This window comes from Pseudophryne corroboree, chromosome 3 (genome assembly GCF_028390025.1).
Source record: "Pseudophryne corroboree isolate aPseCor3 chromosome 3, aPseCor3.hap2, whole genome shotgun sequence".
NCBI classification, from domain to species: Eukaryota; Metazoa; Chordata; class Amphibia; order Anura; family Myobatrachidae; genus Pseudophryne; species Pseudophryne corroboree.
In genome coordinates this window covers 469,527,862-469,547,490 of record NC_086446.1, presented here as the reverse complement: position 1 = coordinate 469,547,490, position 19,629 = coordinate 469,527,862, and the positions used below count along the sequence as shown (strand labels likewise).

The window sequence follows — 19,629 nt, the reverse complement described above, 5'->3', positions numbered from 1 at the left end:
ACGATGTATCTTGGCCGATCCTGCCGCCCGGGAGGCTGCCGGGGTGATCGCCTGCGACATGTCAGACAGACATCTCGCAGTAGTGTATGGAGCCCTTTAGTCTATCGGAATAACTTATATAACCTAGGCTACTCCCCTAAAAGCACTAAACAGCTGACTAACACCCAAACCACTCCTAGCAAGTCACAAAATCAAACTGACTCAGTGATCTTCATTCATAGTAATCCTGATTAGCTAAAAAACCATTGTGTTGTTAATGGAAGATGGCAGCATGATGGCATAAAAAACAATACTATTTAAGGTCCTTTATGTAAGGCACTATTATTAATAATGCGTAAGGACCATTAAAGCGAACTGATTTCATGTTCTTGAATAGGGTCATTTATCAATTATTTTTTCTGGAGAGTAATTTCAATGCAAAATCATTTTGTCTAATTAAAATCGTTCTGCCAGTTTAGTGGAATAATTTATCATTCAACTAAATTGAATACAGTAACTGCATATACTTAAAATGGGACTGCTGTCTGTAACTGTTTAGCACCCTAGAAAAGCACTCTTGTTGGAATGTGGAAGATACAGGCTGTGAATAACAGGTCTTCCATCAAAAACTAGAACAGTCAGTACATTCCACTGTTTCTTTTCATGGTTACAGAAGTTACTAAGGAAGGTTGGTTCAACATATCTTTCAAACTGCAACAACTATGATTACATGGGGTTTAACAGGCCTGATCGCTCGCTAGCAGTTCTTTGCAGCGCTGCGATCAGATAGTCGCTGCCTACAGGGGAGTGTATTTTAGCTGTGCAAGTGTGCGATCGCATGTACAGCCGTGTGGTGCAACTAAACTTTGTGCAGTTTCTGAGTTGCCCAGAACTTACTCAGCCGCTGCAATCACTTCAGCCAGTCCAGGGCCGGAATTGACATCAGACACCCGCCCTGCAAACGCTTGGACACGCCTGCGTTTTTCCAACCACTCCCAGAAAACGGTCAGTTGCCACCCACAAATGCCGTCTTCCTCTCTTTGCTATCGGCTGTGCGAATGGATTCTTCATTAAACCCATCGCACAGCAACGATCCGCTTTGTACCTGTGCGATGCGCCTGCGCATTGTGGTGCATACGCATGCGCAGTTCTGACCTGATCGCAGCACTGCAAAAAACGCTAGCGAGTGATCAGGTCTGAATTATCCCCTTAGTCAGAAGTCATATTTCAAGTTACCAAAGCATTAAAGGGTTTAACATGCCTAGAGGCATAACTAAAAATGTATGGGCTCCATAGCAAAATCTTGAAAGACCCTCTCCCGCCGAGGGTGTCAAGGGGAGAGAGAGAGGGAGAGAGAGAGAGAGAGGAGCGAGAAAGAGAGAGGGTTTCATGGAAAAAGAGATAATGAGAAAAAGAGAGTAGCAAGAGAGAGAAAGAGGGTGTCAGGGACAAAGAGAGAAAGGGAAGAGGGGATAGAGAGAGGGAGGGCATCTGGGAGAGGGATGGGGTGTCAGAGATGGAGGGAGTTAAGTGAGCAGGAGTGAGAGAGTGTGAGAGAGTGTCAAGGAGAGAAAGAGGGAGAGGCAGACAGGGAGAGAGAGGGTGTGTCAGAGAGAGCAAGAACAAGAGAATGAGAGAGAGAGGGGGTGTCAGAGACAGAGAACAAGAGAATGAGAGAGAGATGGGGTGAGAGAGGGGGTGTCAGAGACAGAGAACAAGAGAATGAGAGAGAGAAGAAGTGTCAGGGAGAGAGAGGGAGAGACAGTGTCAGGGAGAGAGAGAGGAGCAAGAGAGAGAGACAGTGTCAGGGAGAGAGACAGTGTCAGGGAGAGCGAGAGTGTCAGGGAGAGAGAGACAGTGTATGGGAGAGAGAGGGAGGCAGTGTTAGGGAGAGAGAGAGAGAGAGAGAGAGAGAGAGAGAGAGAAGCAGTGTCAGGAAGAGAGGGAGACAGTTTCAGTGAGAGAGAGAGGCAGTGTCAGGGAGAGAGAAAGTTAGGAAGAGAGACAGTGTCAGGTAAAGAGAGAGACAGTGTAAGGTAGAGAGAGGGAGGCAGTATTAGGGAGAGACAGAGAGAAGCAAAGTCAGGGAGAGAGAGGGAGACAGTGGCAGGGAGAGTGAGAGAGGCAGTGTAAGGGAGAGAGAGGGAGGCAGTGTAAGTGGGAGAGAGAGGCAGTGTCAGACAGAGAGAGGGTGACCATGTCAGGAAGAAAGTGAGGGAGAGGGACAGTGCCAGAGAGAGAGAGGCAGTGTTAGGGAGAGAGAGACAGTGTCAAGGAGAGATGGACAGTGTCAAGGTGAGAAAGAGAGAGGGGAGCAAGAGAGAGAGTGTCAGGGAGAGAGTTGGGGAGAAGGAGAAAGAGGGAGGGGGAGTGAGCACTACCTGACTACAGCACAGCCACAGATCTCTGATGGTGGTGGGCACTTTACGGCATTAGGTCCTGCCCCCTATATACCTGCTTATCATGGTACTGCAATGCCCTGCTGCCGAGAGACAGCCAGGCTGCGGCAAAGTTTGGTGCAGTGTGGGGGCCCTGCTGCATCCTCCACAGCCTGCAGGGATGCTATCAGCGACCAGTGGCGGCGGTTCTGTCCAGCGGGCAGGTGTGAAGGGGGAGTGGTGGGCCCTGGAGGCAGCCGGTGACAGGGTGCAGGTGGAGCAGCGAACCATGGAAGCAGCCCGGGACCCATAGCAGCTGCACCCCCTGCACCCATGGTAGTTACACCACTGTATATGGCTACGTGTTATCTATGCAGAACAAACAGGCAGAAATGTTGGGAAATGTGAGCACTAAGTGGCATACTTCCAGGATTACCCAGTGTGGTTATAATGACTTTAAATGGCAAGTTATCTGACAGAAATAGTACAGTAAAATAATGTCTTAAGTTCAGGGAATATATTTATATAGGGCCTTATTCAGGTTTGTTAGCAAACCAAAAAATTAAGCAACTGGGCAAAACCATGTGCACTGCAGGTGGGGCAGATGTAACATGTGCAGAGAGTTAGATTTGGGTAGGGTGTGTTCAAACTGATTAATATTAAGTATTCATATTATTATTATTATTATATACAGTATTTATAATGTATTGTCATCAATAGAACAAGTAATTAAAAAGGAATTATTGGACAATGTAGCAAGATAATCTATAGCTTTAATTGGTGTTTGTAGTCAGAGCAGCTACATTAAATTGAAAATTAATATTAATATTCTATTAATATTAAAAGGCTCAATTAAGACTGTGCAAATCTGATGCATAAGAGTCACACCCTGGCTTTTGTGCAAGTATGCCATGTTTTGAAATATCTTCACAGATTTTGAATGTTGTCCAAAATGTTATATACAGTGATGCAGAAATATGCATCTCTCTGGACAGATTGGGCTTTTTGTTGCTATAGCAGAGCCTAGAAAGAAAAAAATTTGTTGTGTTTAAAAGTATTATTTTTATGTACTGTTGGCAATTGAGATGGCGTGTAAAGGGGCTATTCTGAGCATTGAAATATATATATTCAAACTCACAAAAGTGACACATACTGTATACTAACATAAAAACTCACAGTGTCTCCTCCCTCACACAATACACTTAATGTGAAAGTAGTCATGACCATAAACCATCAGTGATTTGAAATCATTAATAGTCTGTTACCAATGGTGACTACGTTTACCATCGATGGGGGATAACCAGATGATTTTCCACCATTGATGAAACAGAGCTACCAAATATTATTTTTTTACTCCAAGGAGTCGGGACATGGAGCCTAACTCCACCTTAACACCATGAAGCTCCGCCCCTGGGCTCTTATTGGCCCGCAAATCATTAAACACTAAAATGGGGTGACCATCAGGGGGTGAAACCATTAATGGTTCCCTTACAGATGGTTTCACACCATCAAAGTTATCCATCAATGGTACCATCGATGGAAACCATTGATGGATGACCCACCAATGACCATCTCTAGATAAAAGTGATGATAAATCAATCAGCATTTACAAGAGAAAGAAAAGTTATTATGGATGAAGAGAGTGACATAAAGTGGTAGGAGTTTGGCCTTTAAGGTGATGTTATTGTTTGTGTCCAGTGCATTTACAGTACACAAATGTATTCCTCTTTTACTGGGGTGATCAAGAAGACCAGGAACTGGGTAAGTACTTGTAAAGGGATGTGGTCATGTGACCACCGCTACGGATCCCGGCGGTCACCATGCCAATGATAGAATCCTGAGCTCTCTAAATGCTGACCGATAGAATGCCGACCCACAGTGTCTATTCACACTCCCATATAGTGGTAATAGAACCTGTGGCGAGCCACCAAGCCTGCTGCGTGGTGAGCGCAGCAAGCCCGCAAGGGGCTTTGTTGCACTCACACTCCCCACATCCCTCACCGCCGGCATTCTGCTGCAGGATTCCCGGGGTCGGTATGCTGACCTCTGGGATCCCGACAGCCGGCAACGCGTTACCAACCCCTTGTAAATGTGTTAGGTAGATAATTGGGTGCATTTAGAGAGAGGACAGGTCTGCATGCTTTACAGATAGTAAATGAGCATTTCTGCTTTCTAGATGCTGCATTAATCAAGAGAGAAGTAAATTAACAATCTCTTTTTTATTATTCTTTTTAGGGGTTTGTTGTTGCATATTTATATTGCTTTACCAATGGAGAGGTAAGTGATTCTGTTTACTGTATTTCATATTATTATACATAAATACATTATATATATATATATATATATATATATATACATACATACACACACAGTATATATATATATATATATATATATATATATATACAACTTGAAGAAAAGGACTGCGGCACTCGGGGACGTTTTGAAAAATCACTGTATTAAGTGCAATACATCGTACATCGACGTTTCGGGGATTTTAACCCCTTCCTCAAGATGTGGTAGAGACAAAAACCACATCTTGAGGAAGGGGTTAAAATCCCCGAAACGTCGATGTACGATGTATTGCACTTAATACAGTGATTTTTCAAAACGTCCCCGAGTGCCGCAGTCCTTTTCTTCAAGTTGTGTGCATTTGATCCTGAGGGCACCGGGGCATTCTACATCCTTTAATACTAGAGAGTGCCGGGCTGTTGTTACCAGTATATATATATATATATATATATATATATATATATATATATATAAATGCAAAAATGAACCGTCACTCGTTGCCGTTTCCAGTGGTGTGCGGTGCCTTCAGTGGGAAATGTGTAGCAGACTTGGAATACTGCGGCACTCGTAATTGATGAAGAAAGGTACACTTTATTGAGTCAAGCCCATAATGAAAATGCCATACACGGCCAACGTTTCGGTGCCATGCACCGTTGTCAAGGCAGGCATGCAGAAAGAGACAAACAAAACATTTAGAATGCACTCACCTAAATAGATGATAAATCACTGCCCAGCGGGAGAGCCGGGTCCGGCGTTCGCATCCGCCCGCCTCGGCCTGCCGATGCGTCACGTCCGGTGACGTCAGACGACATCCGTTTTGGGTACCATGGCAACGCGTCCAGTTTCCCTAATGACGCGTCTATTAGCCGGGCCAAATGCAGGATGTCTCTAACTCATCTCCCCGGCCCTCACCGCGGGCGTCTACAATAAAACAGAAATACATAATCACAGAATGGGAAAAATATATTCGAATGTTAATGTTAAAGTGTGTATATAACAAATAACTCATTACTGTGAATCATGTATATAGAGGATGGCAAGTGGTCACGCAGACCGTGGCAGCAACAATCTGTGACTAGACCAATATCACAGAGGTTAACTTAGCTATGATGCGTGTCAGTTTACAGGGACCTGGGGGTGACACAAATCAAAAGTGCCCACTAACGAAATCACGTGAAGTTACAAAACATTATTAATAGGAAACGAATGATGGAACAACCTAACAACGAGGCTGTCATCTAAACACATTCCAATTAAGGCGTTCATTGAGACCGTGAGGAGCCACGGTGTTCAAAACATGGATCCACCTGCTCTCACATTTGAGCAGTTTGCCATCCCTGTCACCACCTCTAAGGGACACTGGTATGTGGTCAATCAAGATGTGTTTCAATTGCGCCAGGGAATGTCCTGCTGAGAGAAAGTGACGGGCCACGGGTTGGTCCGCCTCCTTGGTCTTCAGGGCTTTATTGATGGATGAACGATGTAAGGCCATGCGTTCTCGGACTGTCCGTGTTGTCTTGCCCACGTAGTATTTATTACAAGGGCAGATGATAATATACACGACATGTGTTGATAAACATGATAACGCAAAATTGATCTTGAATCTGCGGTCAGTATGTGGACTTTTGAAGTGGCTGCCTGTAATCATGTGGTTACACGTAGTGCATCTTGGACATTTGTAGCAGCCAGGGGGTCGTGCCATAAAGTGTGGATCCGCCAGTGTCTGACTGAACCCGGTGATATCTGTGTGGACCACCATGTCGCGTATGTTCCGTCCCCTGGTAAAGCAGGCCATCGGTTTCTTGTGTCTGAAGCACTGTAGGTCTTTGTCCGTGGCGACAATGGGCCAAAGTGCCCGACTGGCTCTTTGCACGACCGGGCTTGAGGTGTTGAACGCCATTTTCCATGGTATAGCAGTATTGTTAGCACGTTCACGTGGACGCAGCAGTTGGTCTCTACCCATTGATAGGACTTCCTGTTTTTGTTGTTTCAAGGAGTTGAGACTGTAGCCCCTTGCTATAAATTTATCAATAACGACATCAATGTCATGGGCGGCTGTATCAAGATTATCTGCGATTCTGGCCACCCTCATCATCTGTGACTTCGGCAGACCCTTTTTAAGGGGTTTAGGGTGGTGACTTGATGCCAATAAGAGGGTATTTCTATCCGTTGGCTTAGAATATACCCTCGTATGCAGGCCATCCGATTGAAGTGTAACAAGGACATCAAGGTAATGTATAGAGGTCATGCTCTGTTGCGAAGTAACCTTAATGGTGGACTCTCTGTTCTTAATTTCTTGTATCATCTGATGGAGCAGTTCCTCACCTCCAGTCCACAGGATGAACAAGTCGTCTATATAACGCATATAGATTTTGATGTGCCGTTGATACTCTTCTCTGTGAAAGAACATGTGGTTCTCTTCCTGAAACATATAGATGTTTGCATAGCTGGGTGCCACGTGGCTACCCATGGCACAGCCAGACAGTTGACGATAGAAGTGGCCATTATAAATGAAATAATTTCTGTTCAGGGCTCTCCCGCTGGGCAGTGATTTATCATCTATTTAGGTGAGTGCATTCTAAATGTTTTGTTTGTCTCTTTCTGCATGCCTGCCTTGACAACGGTGCATGGCACCGAAACGTTGGCCGTGTATGGCATTTTCATTATGGGCTTGACTCAATAAAGTGTACCTTTCTTCATCAATTACGAGTGCCGCAGTATTCCAAGTCTGCTATATATATATATATATATATATTTCTCTATCGTCCTAAGTGGATGCTGGGGTTCCTGAAAGGACCATGGGGAATAGCGGCTCCGCAGGAGACAGGGCACAAAAAAGTAAAGCTTTACTAGGTCAGGTGGTGTGCACTGGCTCCTCCCCCTATGACCCTCCTCCAGACTCCAGTTAGATTTTGTGCCCGAACGAGAAGGGTGCAATCTAGGTGGCTCTCCTAAAGAGCTGCTTAGAGAAAGTTTAGTTTAGGTTTTTTTCTTTACAGTGAGTCCTGCTGGCAACAGGATCACTGCAACGTGGGACTTAGGGGGAAAGTAGTAAACTCACCTGCATGCAGAGTGGATTTGCTGCTTGGCTACTGGACACCATTAGCTCCAGAGGGATCGAACACAGGCCCAGCCGTGGAGTCCGGTCCCGGAGCCGCGCCGCCGACCCCCTTGCAGATGCTGAAGCGTGAAGAGGTCCGGAAACCGGCGGCTGAAGACTCCTCAGTCTTCATAAGGTAGCGCACAGCACTGCAGCTGTGCGCCATTTTCCTCTCAGCACACTTCACTGGGCAGTCACTGAGGGTGCAGAGCGCTGGGGGGGGGGCGCTCTGAGAGGCAAATATAAACCTTATACAAGGCTAAAAATACCTCACATATAGCCCATAGGGGCTATATGGAGATATTTAACCCCTGCCTGACTGGAAAAATAGCGGGAGAAGAACCCGCCGAAAAAGGGGCGGGGCCTATCTCCTCAGCACACGGCGCCATTTTCTGTCACAGCTCCGCTGGTCAGAACGGCTCCCAGGTCTCTCCCCTGCACTGCACTACAGAAACAGGGTAAAACAGAGAGGGGGGGCACATTAATGGCTATATATATATATATTAAAGCAGCTATAAGGGAGCACTTAATATAAGGATATCCCTTGTATATATAGCGCTTTGTGGTGTGTGCTGGCAGACTCTCCCTCTGTCTCCCCAAAAGGGCTAGTGGGTCCTGTCTTCATTAGAGCATTCCCTGTGAGTTTGCGGTGTGTGTCGGTACGTGGTGTCGACATGTATGAGGACGATATTGGTGTGGAGGCGGAGCAATTGCCAAATATGCAGATGTCACCCCCCAGGGGGTCGACACCAGAATGGATGCCTTTATTTGTGGAATTACGTGATGGTTTATCTTCCCTTAAACAGTCAGTTGAGGACATGAGGCGGCCGGACAATCAATTAATGCCTGTCCAGGCGCCTCAAACACCGTCAGGGGCTGTAAAACGCCCTTTGCCTCAGTCGGTCGACACAGACCCAGACACGGGCACTGATTCCAGTGACGACGGTAGAAATTCAAACGTATTTTCCAGTAGGGCCACACGTTATATGATTTTGGCAATGAAGGAGACGTTACATTTAGCTGATACTACAGATACCGTAAAACAGGGTATTATGTATGGTGTGAAAAAACTACAAACAGTTTTTCCTGAATCAGAAGAATTAAATGACGTGTGTGATGAAGCGTGGGTTGCTCCTGATAAAAAGTTGATAATTTCAAAAAAGTTATTGGCATTATACCCTTTCCCGCCAGAGGTTAGGGCGCGCTGGGAAACACCCCCTAAGGTGGACAAGGCGCTCACACGCTTATCCAAACAAGTGGCGTTACCCTCTCCTGAGACGGCCGCACTTAAGGATCCATCAGATAGAAAGATGGAAGTTATTCAAAAGAATATATACACACATGCAGGTGTTATACTACGACCAGCTATAGCAACTGCCTGGATGTGCAGTGCTGGAGTAGTTTGGTCAGAATCCCTGATTGAAAATATTGATACCCTAGATAGGGACAATGTTTTACTGTCGTTAGAACAAATAAAGGATGCATTTATCTATATGCGTGATGCACAGAGGGATATTTGCACACTGGCATCTCGGGTGAGTGCTATGTCCATTTCAGCCAGAAGAGCCTTATGGACACGACAGTGGACAGGCGATGCGGATTCAAAACGTCACATGGAGGTTTTGCCGTATAAAGGGGAGGAGTTATTTGGAGTTGGTCTATCAGACTTGGTGGCCACGGCTACTGCCGAGAAATCCACTTTTTTACCTCAAGTCACTCCCCAACAGAGAAAGGCACCGACCTTTCAACCGCAGCCTTTTCGCTCCTACAAAAATAAGAGAGCAAAGGGCTTGTCGTACCTGCCACGAGGCAGAGGAAGAGGGAAGAGACACCAACAGGCAGCTCCTTCCCAGGAACAGAAGCCCTCCCCGGCTCCTGCAAAAACCTCAGCATGACGCTGGGGCCTCTCAAGCGGACTCGGGGACAGTGGGGGGCCGTCTCAAAAATTACAGTGCGCAGTGGGCTCACTCGCAGGTAGACCCCTGGATCCTGCAGATAATATCTCAGGGGTACAGGTTGGAATTAGAGACGGATCCTCCTCATCGTTTCCTGAAGTCTGCCTTACCAACCGTCTCTTCCGAAAGGGAGAGGGTGTTGGAAGCCATTCACAAGCTGTACGCTCAGCAGGTGATAGTCAAAGTACCCCTATTACAACAAGGAAAGGGGTATTATTCCACTCTATTTGTGGTACCGAAGCCGGATGGCTCGGTAAGGCCTTTTCTAAATCTGAAGTCCTTGAACCTCTACATAAAAAAGTTCAAGTTCAAGATGGAGTCACTCAGAGCAGTGATAGCGAACCTGGAAGAAGGGGACTTTATGGTATCCTTGGACATCAAGGATGCGTATCTACACGTTCCGATTTACCCCGCACACCAGGGGTACCTCAGGTTCATTGTTCAAAACTGTCACTATCAGTTTCAGACGCTGCCGTTCGGATTGTCCACGGCGCCTCGGGTCTTTACCAAGGTAATGGCCGAGATGATGATTCTTCTTCGAAGAAAAGGCGTATTAGTTATCCCATACTTGGACGATCTCCTAATAAGGGCAAGGTCCAGAGAACAGCTGGAGACAGCTTTAGCACTATCTCAAGAGGTGCTAAGACAACACGGGTGGATTCTGAATATTCCAAAATCCCATTTAATCCCGACAACTCGTCTGCTGTTCCTAGGAATGATTCTGGACACGGTTCAGAAAAAGGTTTTCCTTCCAGAGGAAAAAGCCAAGGAGTTATCCGATCTGGTCAGGAACCTCCTAAAACCAGGAAAAGTGTCAGTACATCAATGCACAAGAGTCCTGGGAAAAATGGTGGCTTCTTACGAAGCAATTCCATTCGGCAGATTCCATGCAAGAATATTCCAAAGGGATCTGTTGGACAAATGGTCAGGGTCGCATCTGCAGATGCACCTGCGAATAACCCTGTCACCAAAGACAAGGGTGTCACTTCTGTGGTGGTTGCAGAAGGCTCACATATTAGAAGGCCGCAGATTCGGCATTCAGGATTGGATCCTGGTGACCACGGACGCCAGCCTGAGAGGCTGGGGAGCAGTCACACAAGGAAGAAACTTCCAGGGAGTATGGACGAGTCTGGAAAAGTCTCTTCACATAAACATTCTGGAACTAAGAGCAATCTACAATGCTCTAAGCCAGGCGGAACTTCTCCTGCAAGGAAAGCCGGTGTTGATTCAGTCGGACAACATCACGGCGGTCGCCCATGTAAACAGGCAGGGCGGCACAAGAAGCAGGAGTGCAATGGCAGAAGCTGCCAAGATTCTTCGCTGGGCGGAGAATCACGTGATAGCACTGTCAGCAGTGTTCATCCCGGGCGTGGACAACTGGGAAGCAGACTTCCTCAGCAGACACGATCTTCATCCGGGAGAGTGGGGTCTACATCCAGAAGTCTTCAACATGTTAATAGACCGTTGGGAAAGACCAATTGTAGACATGATGGCGTCTCGCCTCAACAAGAAACTGGACAAATATTGCGCCAGGTCAAGAGATCCACAGGCAATAGCTGTGGACGCACTGGTAACTCCTTGGGTGTACCAGTCAGTGTATGTGTTTCCTCCTCTGCCGCTCATACCAAAGGTATTGAAGATCATACGGCAAAGAAGAGTAAGAACAATACTAGTGGTTCCGGATTGGCCGAGAAGGACTTGGTATCCGGAACTTCAAGAGATGCTCACGGACGAACCGTGGCCTCTACCTCTGAAAAGGGACCTGCTACAGCAGGGTCCCTGTCTTTTTCAAGACTTACCGCGGCTGCGTTTGACGGCATGGCGGTTGAACGCCAGATCCTAAAAGGGAAAGGCATTCCAGAAGAAGTCATTCCTACCTTGATTAAGGCACGGAAGGAAGTCACCGTGAAACATTATCACCGCATTTGGCGAAAATATGTAGCGTGGTGCGAGGATCGGAGGGTTCCGACGGAGGAATTCCAACTGGGTCGTTTCCTACATTTCCTGCAATCAGGATTATCTATGGGTCTCAAATTGGGATCCATTAAGGTTCAAATTTCGGCCCTGTCAATATTCTTCCAAAAAGAATTGGCCTCTGTCCCTGAGGTCCAGACTTTTGTCAAGGGAGTACTGCATATACAGCCTCCTGTGGTGCCTCCGGTGGCACCGTGGGATCTAAATGTAGTTTTAGATTTCCTCAAATCCCATTGGTTTGAACCATTGAAAAAGGTGGATTTGAAATATCTCACATTGAAAGTGACTATGTTACTAGCCCTGGCCTCTGCCAGGAGAGTATCTGAATTGGCGGCTTTATCTTATAAAAGTCCTTATCTAATCTTCCATTCGGATAGGGCAGAACTGCGGACTCGTCCGCATTTTCTCCCTAAAGTGGTATCAGCATTTCATCTGAACCAACCTATTGTGGTGCCTGCGGCCACTAGCGACTTGGAGGACTCCAAGTTGTTGGACGTTGTCAGAGCCTTAAAAATATACATTGCAAGGACGGCTGGAGTCAGAAAATCTGACTCGCTGTTTATATTGTATGCACCCAACAAGTTGGGCGCACCTGCTTCTAAGCAGTCGATTGCTCGTTGGATTTGTAACACAATTCAACTTGCACATTCTGTGGCAGGCCTGCCACAGCCTAAAACTGTAAAAGCCCACTCCACAAGGAAGGTGGGCTCATCTTGGGCGGCTGCCCGAGGGGTCTCGGCATTACAACTCTGCCGAGCAGCTACGTGGTCGGGGGAGAACACGTTTGTAAAATTTTACAAATTTGATACCCTGGCAAAGGAGGACCTGGAGTTCTCTCATTCGGTGCTGCAGAGTCATCCGCACTCTCCCGCCCGTTTGGGAGCTTTGGTATAATCCCCATGGTCCTTTCAGGAACCCCAGCATCCACTTAGGACGATAGAGAAAATAAGAATTTACTTACCGATAATTCTATTTCTCGGAGTCCGTAGTGGATGCTGGGCGCCCATCCCAAGTGCGGATTATCTGCAATACTTGTACATAGTTATTGTTAACTAATTCGGGTTATTGTTAAGGAGCCATCTTTAAGAGGCCCTTTCTGTTGTCATACTGTTAACTGGGTTTAGATCACAAGTTGTACGGTGTGATTGGTGTGGCTGGTATGAGTCTTACCCGGGATTCAAAATGCCTCCCTTATTGTGTATGCTCGTCCGGGCACAGTACCTAACTGGAGTCTGGAGGAGGGTCATAGGGGGAGGAGCCAGTGCACACCACCTGACCTAGTAAAGCTTTACTTTTTTGTGCCCTGTCTCCTGCGGAGCCGCTATTCCCCATGGTCCTTTCAGGAACCCCAGCATCCACTACGGACTCCGAGAAATAGAATTATCGGTAAGTAAATTCTTATTATATATATGTGTTAGTGATGTGCACCGGACATTTTTCGGGTTTTGTGTTTTGGTTTTGGATTCGGTTCCACGGTCGTGTTTTGGATTCGGACGCGTTTTGGCAAAACCTCACCAAAATTTTTTGGGCGGATTCGGGGGGGTGTTTTGGATTCAGGTGTTATTTACAAAAAACCCTAAAAAACAGCTTAAATCATAGAATTTGGGGGTCATTTTGATCCCATAGTATTATTAACCTCAATAACCATAATTTACACTAATTTCCAGTCTATTTTGAACACCTCACACCTCACAATATTATTTTTAGTCCTAAAATTTGCACCGATGTCGCTGGATGGCTAAGCTAAGCGACACAAGTGGCCGACACAAACACCTGGCCCATCTAGGAGTGGCACTGCAGTGTCAAGCAGGATGGCACTTCAAAAAAATAGTCCCCAAACAGCACATGATGCAAAGAAAAAAAGAGGCACACCAAGGTCGCTGTGTGACTAAGCTAAGCGACACAAGTGGCCGACACAAACACCTGGCCCATCTAGGAGTGGCACTGCAGTGTCAGACAGGATGGCACTTCAAAAAAATTGTCCCCAAACAGCACATGATGCAAAGAAAAAAAGAGGCGCACCACAGGTATAGAATGTAGATGGATAGTATACTTAATGACGACACAGAGGTAGGTACAGCAGTGGCCTTCCGTACCGTACTGCTATATATAGTATACTGGTGGTCACTGTGTCAGCAAACTGCAAAACTAAAATGCACCACAGGTATAGAATGTAGATGGATAGTATACTTAATGACGACACAGAGGTAGGTACAGCAGTGGCCTTCCGTACCGTACTGCTATATATAGTATACTGGTGGTCACTGTGTCAGCAAACTGCAAAACTAAAATGCACCACAGGTATAGAATGTAGATGGATAGTATACTTAATGACGACACAGAGGTAGGTACAGCAGTGGCCTTCCGTACCGTACTGCTATATATAGTATACTGGTGGTCACTGTGTCAGCAAACTGCAAAACTAAAATGCACCACAGGTATAGAATGTAGATGGATAGTATACTTAATGACGACACAGAGGTAGGTACAGCAGTGGCCTTCCGTACCGTACTGCTATATATAGTATAATGGTGGTCACTGTGTCAGCAAACTGCAAAACTAAAATGCACCACAGGTATAGAATGTAGATGGATGGTATACTTAATGATGACACAGAGGTAGGTACAGCAGTGGCCTTCCGTACCGTACTGCTATATATAGTATACTGGTGGTCACTGTGTCAGCAAACTGCAAAACTAAAATGCACCACAGGTATAGAATGTAGATGGATAGTATATTTAATGACGACACAGAGGTAGGTACAGCAGTGGCCTTCCGTACCGTACTGCTATATATAGTATACTGGTGGTCACTGTGTCAGCAAACTGCAAAACTAAAATGCACCACAGGTATAGAATGTAGATGGATAGTATACTTAATGATGACACAGAGGTAGGTACAGCAGTGGCCTTCCGTACCGTACTGCTATATATAGTATACTGGTGGTCACTGTGTCAGCAAACTGCAAAACTAAAATGCACCACAGGTATAGAATGTAGATGGATAGTATACTTAATGACGACACAGAGGTAGGTACAGCAGTGGCCTTCCGTACCGTACTGCTATATATAGTATACTGGTGGTCACTGTGTCAGCAAACTGCACAACTGAAATGCACCACAGGTATAGAATGTAGATGGATAGTATACTTAATGACGACACAGAGGTAGGTACAGCAGTGGCCTACTGTACCGTAATGCTATATATTATATACTGGTATCACTGGTCAGCAAAACTCTGCACTGTACTCCTCCTATATAATATTATACTGGTGGTCCCCAGTCCCCACAATAAAGCAGCACACTGAGCACAGATATGGAGTGTTTTTCAGGCAGACAACGTATACTGGTGGTCACTGTCAGCAAAACTCTGCACTGTACTCCTGCTATATAATACAGCTGCTCCCCAGTCCCCACAATTAAGCAGTGTGAGCACAGATATATGCAGCACACTGAGCACAGATATGGAGCATTTTTTTTCAGGCAGAGAACGGATAACTGGTGGTCACTGATCAGCAAAACTCTGCACTGTACTCCTCCTATATTATTACAGCTGCTCCCCAGCCCTCCCCACAATTCAGCAATAATGCACAATCAACTTCAACAATAACGGAGAGGACGCCAGCCACGTCCTCTCCCTAACATTTCCAATGCACGACTGAAAATGGCGGCGACGCGCGGCTGCTTATATAGAATCCGAATCTCGCGAGAATCCGACAGCGGGATGATGACGTTCGGGCGCGCTCGGGTTAACCGAGCCATATGGGAGAATCCGAGTATGGCTCGGACCCGTGTAAAAAGGGTGAAGTTCGGGGGGGTTCGGTTCCCGAGAAACCGAACCCGCTCATCACTAGTTGAAACACCCACGATTCATGTTCCTTCAGGCCGGCACATTTGAAATTTTCCAATGGCTATCTAATAAAGGTGGGTACACACGGCACAATGTGTCACTGATTGAAACATCGTGCCCGGCGGTAGGCCAGCATCGGCAAGTGCGACGAACTGCGGCCGGGGAAGTGGGGGGCATTCGGCAGCATGGCATCGCTAACGACAGCCCCAGATCTTCTTACATATTCAAAAGATCTGGGGCTGCCGCTAGTGACTCGCGGGTGCACGCATCGTCATTCTCATTGTTCATACACACACCCACATCGTTTGTCAAATCTATCCATGTGTATGCACCTTTTAGGCACAATTCACGTCAATTTACCTACCAGTGCCGAAACAGGGCTGCTCTCTGCCCTGTGCCGCCCACCTGACTAATGTCATCATGATGTTATGTAAAGAGGATGGGGACGGGGCCGCCATCGTTGGTAAGTTGCTGTTACATGCACCGTGCTAGCCAGAAGCAAAGGCTGTGACGCAGCAATGGTGCCACCCACAAAGCCCTGCAGCGGCACCGCTTGCATGCTTCTAGTTACAATGCATAATACGCTATTACTGTGCTTTGGCTGCATTCACATGCCCCCTACACCCACCATCCTGGCCCTTGTCATACAAAGGGAGCCATAAGTGCAGCTTGCCAGGAAAAAAAACATGAACATCGAGGATAGAACTTTTAGCATCCAAAAAAAAGACACAATTTGTATTTCTAGCTAATGCTGAATAAGTCCCGTTAGTGTTATTGGCTGCCAACTATAATTGACCCTAGTTTGCGTTTGGAACTAATGTGTATAACTATAAATGTTTTCTGTACAGTTCTATGTAATATGTTGGTGCTACAGGAAGAGTAATAATAGTGTCTTGCTCTTGTCATTTGTAATATAAAGATGGCAGAAAATACACATCATTAACAGAACCTGCATCTCAGTGCATCTTACAGATCCATATAGAATAATTAGTCATTTATAGATTAACGAGTATACCTATTTACATTTACTGTAGCTAAGGACACTAACTCATTGATTTGTGATAAGACTCCTTGTGTAGGATATTTCAGTAATCTGTTTACTCACATAAGAAGTGAATCTTTCCCCATAATTAAATGTTAAGATGACTCTACAACCCATGTGCCTAAAATATTGATTATTCACCTTTTCTTTTTTTTTGCACCACTGTCATCCCACACACCCTGCACTTGAGAAAAGAATAAAGGCTTTTTATTTTGTACATTGAATGTACAGTAAGTAACACATATCTGCACATGTCGTCAGGGCCGTCTTAACAGCATTGTAGGCCCTGGGCACTGCAATGCCTTGGGCCCCTATACACCTATTCATGGGAAACGAATATGAAAAATAATATAGCTTGCCCCTCCTATGGTCCTGCACCATCTCTCTACTTGCTTTCTTACACTGAATGGCTGTCAGCACGCCGATTGGTAGATAGCTCCAGCCATGCACCAATCAGCAAGCTAACAGTCATATTATCCTTTATTTGTATGGCGCCACAAGGGTTCCGCAGTGCCCAATTACAGAGTGCATAAACAAGTAAGCAAAACAAGAAAACAGTGACTTACAATTCAAGATAATATAGGACAAGTACAGGGTAAATAAACATAGCTGCATCAGCAGACAACAATGACATAAGAATCAGGGCGGCAGAAAACTGAAGAAAAAGCACATGATGGAAGAGCTTACATTCTAAAGGGGAGGGGCAGTCAGACAGGGGTTACACAGATGGGGAGACAGTGAGTGTGGGACAGAAGGCTTAGGATGAGAGTTTGCTGGGTTTGGTGAAGAAGTTGGTCTTGAGAGCCCGTTTGAAGTTGTGTAGAGAAGTGGAGTCAGGCCCAAATTCTGTTATCTTAGATGTTTTTATGATTTTTTCTAAAAAAAAAAATACAGATCCAAATCGAAGGAGCTACAGATCCAAAACCAAAACCCAAGATTTAGGCTGACGCACATCTCTAATATTCACCCCATGTGGAGCGTTGTACGCAGCATATGAGGGGGAAAAATGAAGAAATAGGAGAAAATATGCCAACTTGTCAAAACCCACCTAGCAGATCCTGGTAATCCCAGACATGGGGGCTGATGTATCAAAAATGTGATAAGTTTCGACTTTATTTTCGTGTCTTTCTCTTACGTCCTAGAGGATGCTGGGGACTCCAATAGGGCCATGGGGTATAGACGGGATTCGCAGGAGACATGGGCACACTATAAGACTTTGAATGGTTGTGAACTGGCTCCTCCCTCTATGCCCCTCCTCCAGACCCCAGTTAGATTCTGTGCCCAAAGAGACTGGACACACACTAGGGGAGCTCTACTGAGTTTCTCTGAAAAGACTTTTGTTAGGTTTTTATTTTCATGGAGACCTGCTGACAACAGGCTCCCTGCATCGTGGGAGTGAGGGGAGAGAAGTCAGACCTACTTCTTCTGAGTTAAAGGCTCTGCTTCTTAGGCCATTAGCTCCAGAGGGTTCAATCACTTGGTGCGCCTAGCTGCTTGTTCCCGGAGCCGGGCCGTCAACCCCCTCACAGAAGCCAGAAGAAAGAAGCCGGGTGAGTATGCAGAAGAACAGAAGACTTCAGTGACGGCAGAAGACTTCAGTAACGAGGTACAGCGCAGCGGTCGCGCTGCGCCCCATGTTCCCACACATACTTCCAACGGCACTTACAGGGTGCAGGGCGTAGGGGGGGCGCCCTGGGCTGCATGTTACTGAGGCAAAAAACTGGCTATAGAGACATATTATAAGTGCCTAGGCACTAAATATAAGCCCCCGCCAGTATAAATATTTGAAAATTGAGCGGGACTACAGCGCGCCGAGGTGGGGGCGTGGCTTAGCCCTCACAGCTTACCAGCGTCATTTTCTCTCTTCACAGACTTGCAGAGACGCTGGCCCGGACCTCCACTCTCCTGATCAAGTACAAAGAGCAAAACGGGGGGAGGGGGCACAGTAATTTGGTGCTATTATTACAGAGCACACATCATATATTAGTTTTCAGTATTATATGGGCGCTGGGGTGTGAGCTGGTATACTCCCTCTGTGTTTTCTCTAACAGGCTTCCCTGTGGGTCTGTCCCCTATAGCCAGTGTGAGTGTATGTGTGTCGGTACGGTGTGTCGACATGTCTGAGGCTGAGTGCTTCTCCCCGGAGGAAGTTACTGGGGGTGCAGAGAAGGATTTGGGAGTGACTCTGTCGGCACCGCCGACTGCTGATTGGGTGAATATGTTGAGTACATTGAATGCAAATGTGGCGTTATTGTCTAAAAGGCTGGATAAATCTGATTCTCAGACTCAAACGTGGAGAAAATCCATGGAGGACGCCTTGTCCCAGGTACAGGTCCCCTCAGGGTCACAAAAGCGTTCATTTACCCAAATAGCTGATACGGATACCGACACGGACTCTGACTCCAGTGTCGACTATAGTGAGGCCAGTTTACATCCGAAATTGGTTAAGAGTATTCAGTACATGATTGTGGCTATTAAAGATGTTTTACATATTTCTGAAGTGCCTGCTGTTCCTGATACACGGGTTTGTTTGTATAAGGGAAAGAAACCTGAGGTGATGTTTCCCCCCTCTCATGAACTGAACGCTCTTTGTGAAAAAGCTTGGGAATCGCCTGATAAAAGGTGGCAGATTCCCAAGAGAATTTTTATGGCATGTCCTTTCCCCTCTGAAGACAGGGAAAAGTGGGAGTCATCTCCCAATGTGGACAAAGCTCTGTAACGACTGTCCAAGAAGGTGGCGCTTCCATCTCCCGACACTGCTGCCCTCAAGGATCCTGTGGATCGTAAGCTGGAAACGACATTAAAGGCCATTTATGTCACTACGGGTGCACTCCTCAGACCGGCTGTGGCGTCGGCATGGGGACGCGGCAGCTTACCTAAAGGAGGCGGCGAGGGATATTGGCCTCTTGGGATCAAGGGCCAATGCCATGGCAGTCTCGGCCAGGAGAGCGCTGTGGATTCATCAATGGAATGCTGTTGCCGACTCCAAGAAAGCGATGGAAGCTCCCCCATATAAAGGTAGTGTCTTGTTTGGTGACAGCCTCGCTGACCTGGTGTCTA

The 19,629-nt window shown here is 46.3% G+C and overlaps 1 protein-coding gene across 1 annotated transcript in view; it reads left to right on the top strand.

Moving 5' to 3' along the window:
- Window positions 1-19,629, top strand: part of GLP2R (glucagon like peptide 2 receptor) — a 310,415-nt gene that overhangs the window by 278,248 nt on the left and 12,538 nt on the right. Inside the window, exon 12 of the mRNA XM_063960765.1 lies at window positions 4,593-4,634. Within this exon, the coding sequence (XP_063816835.1) occupies window positions 4,593-4,634 (42 nt within the window). The remainder of the gene's footprint in view (window positions 1-4,592; window positions 4,635-19,629) is intronic.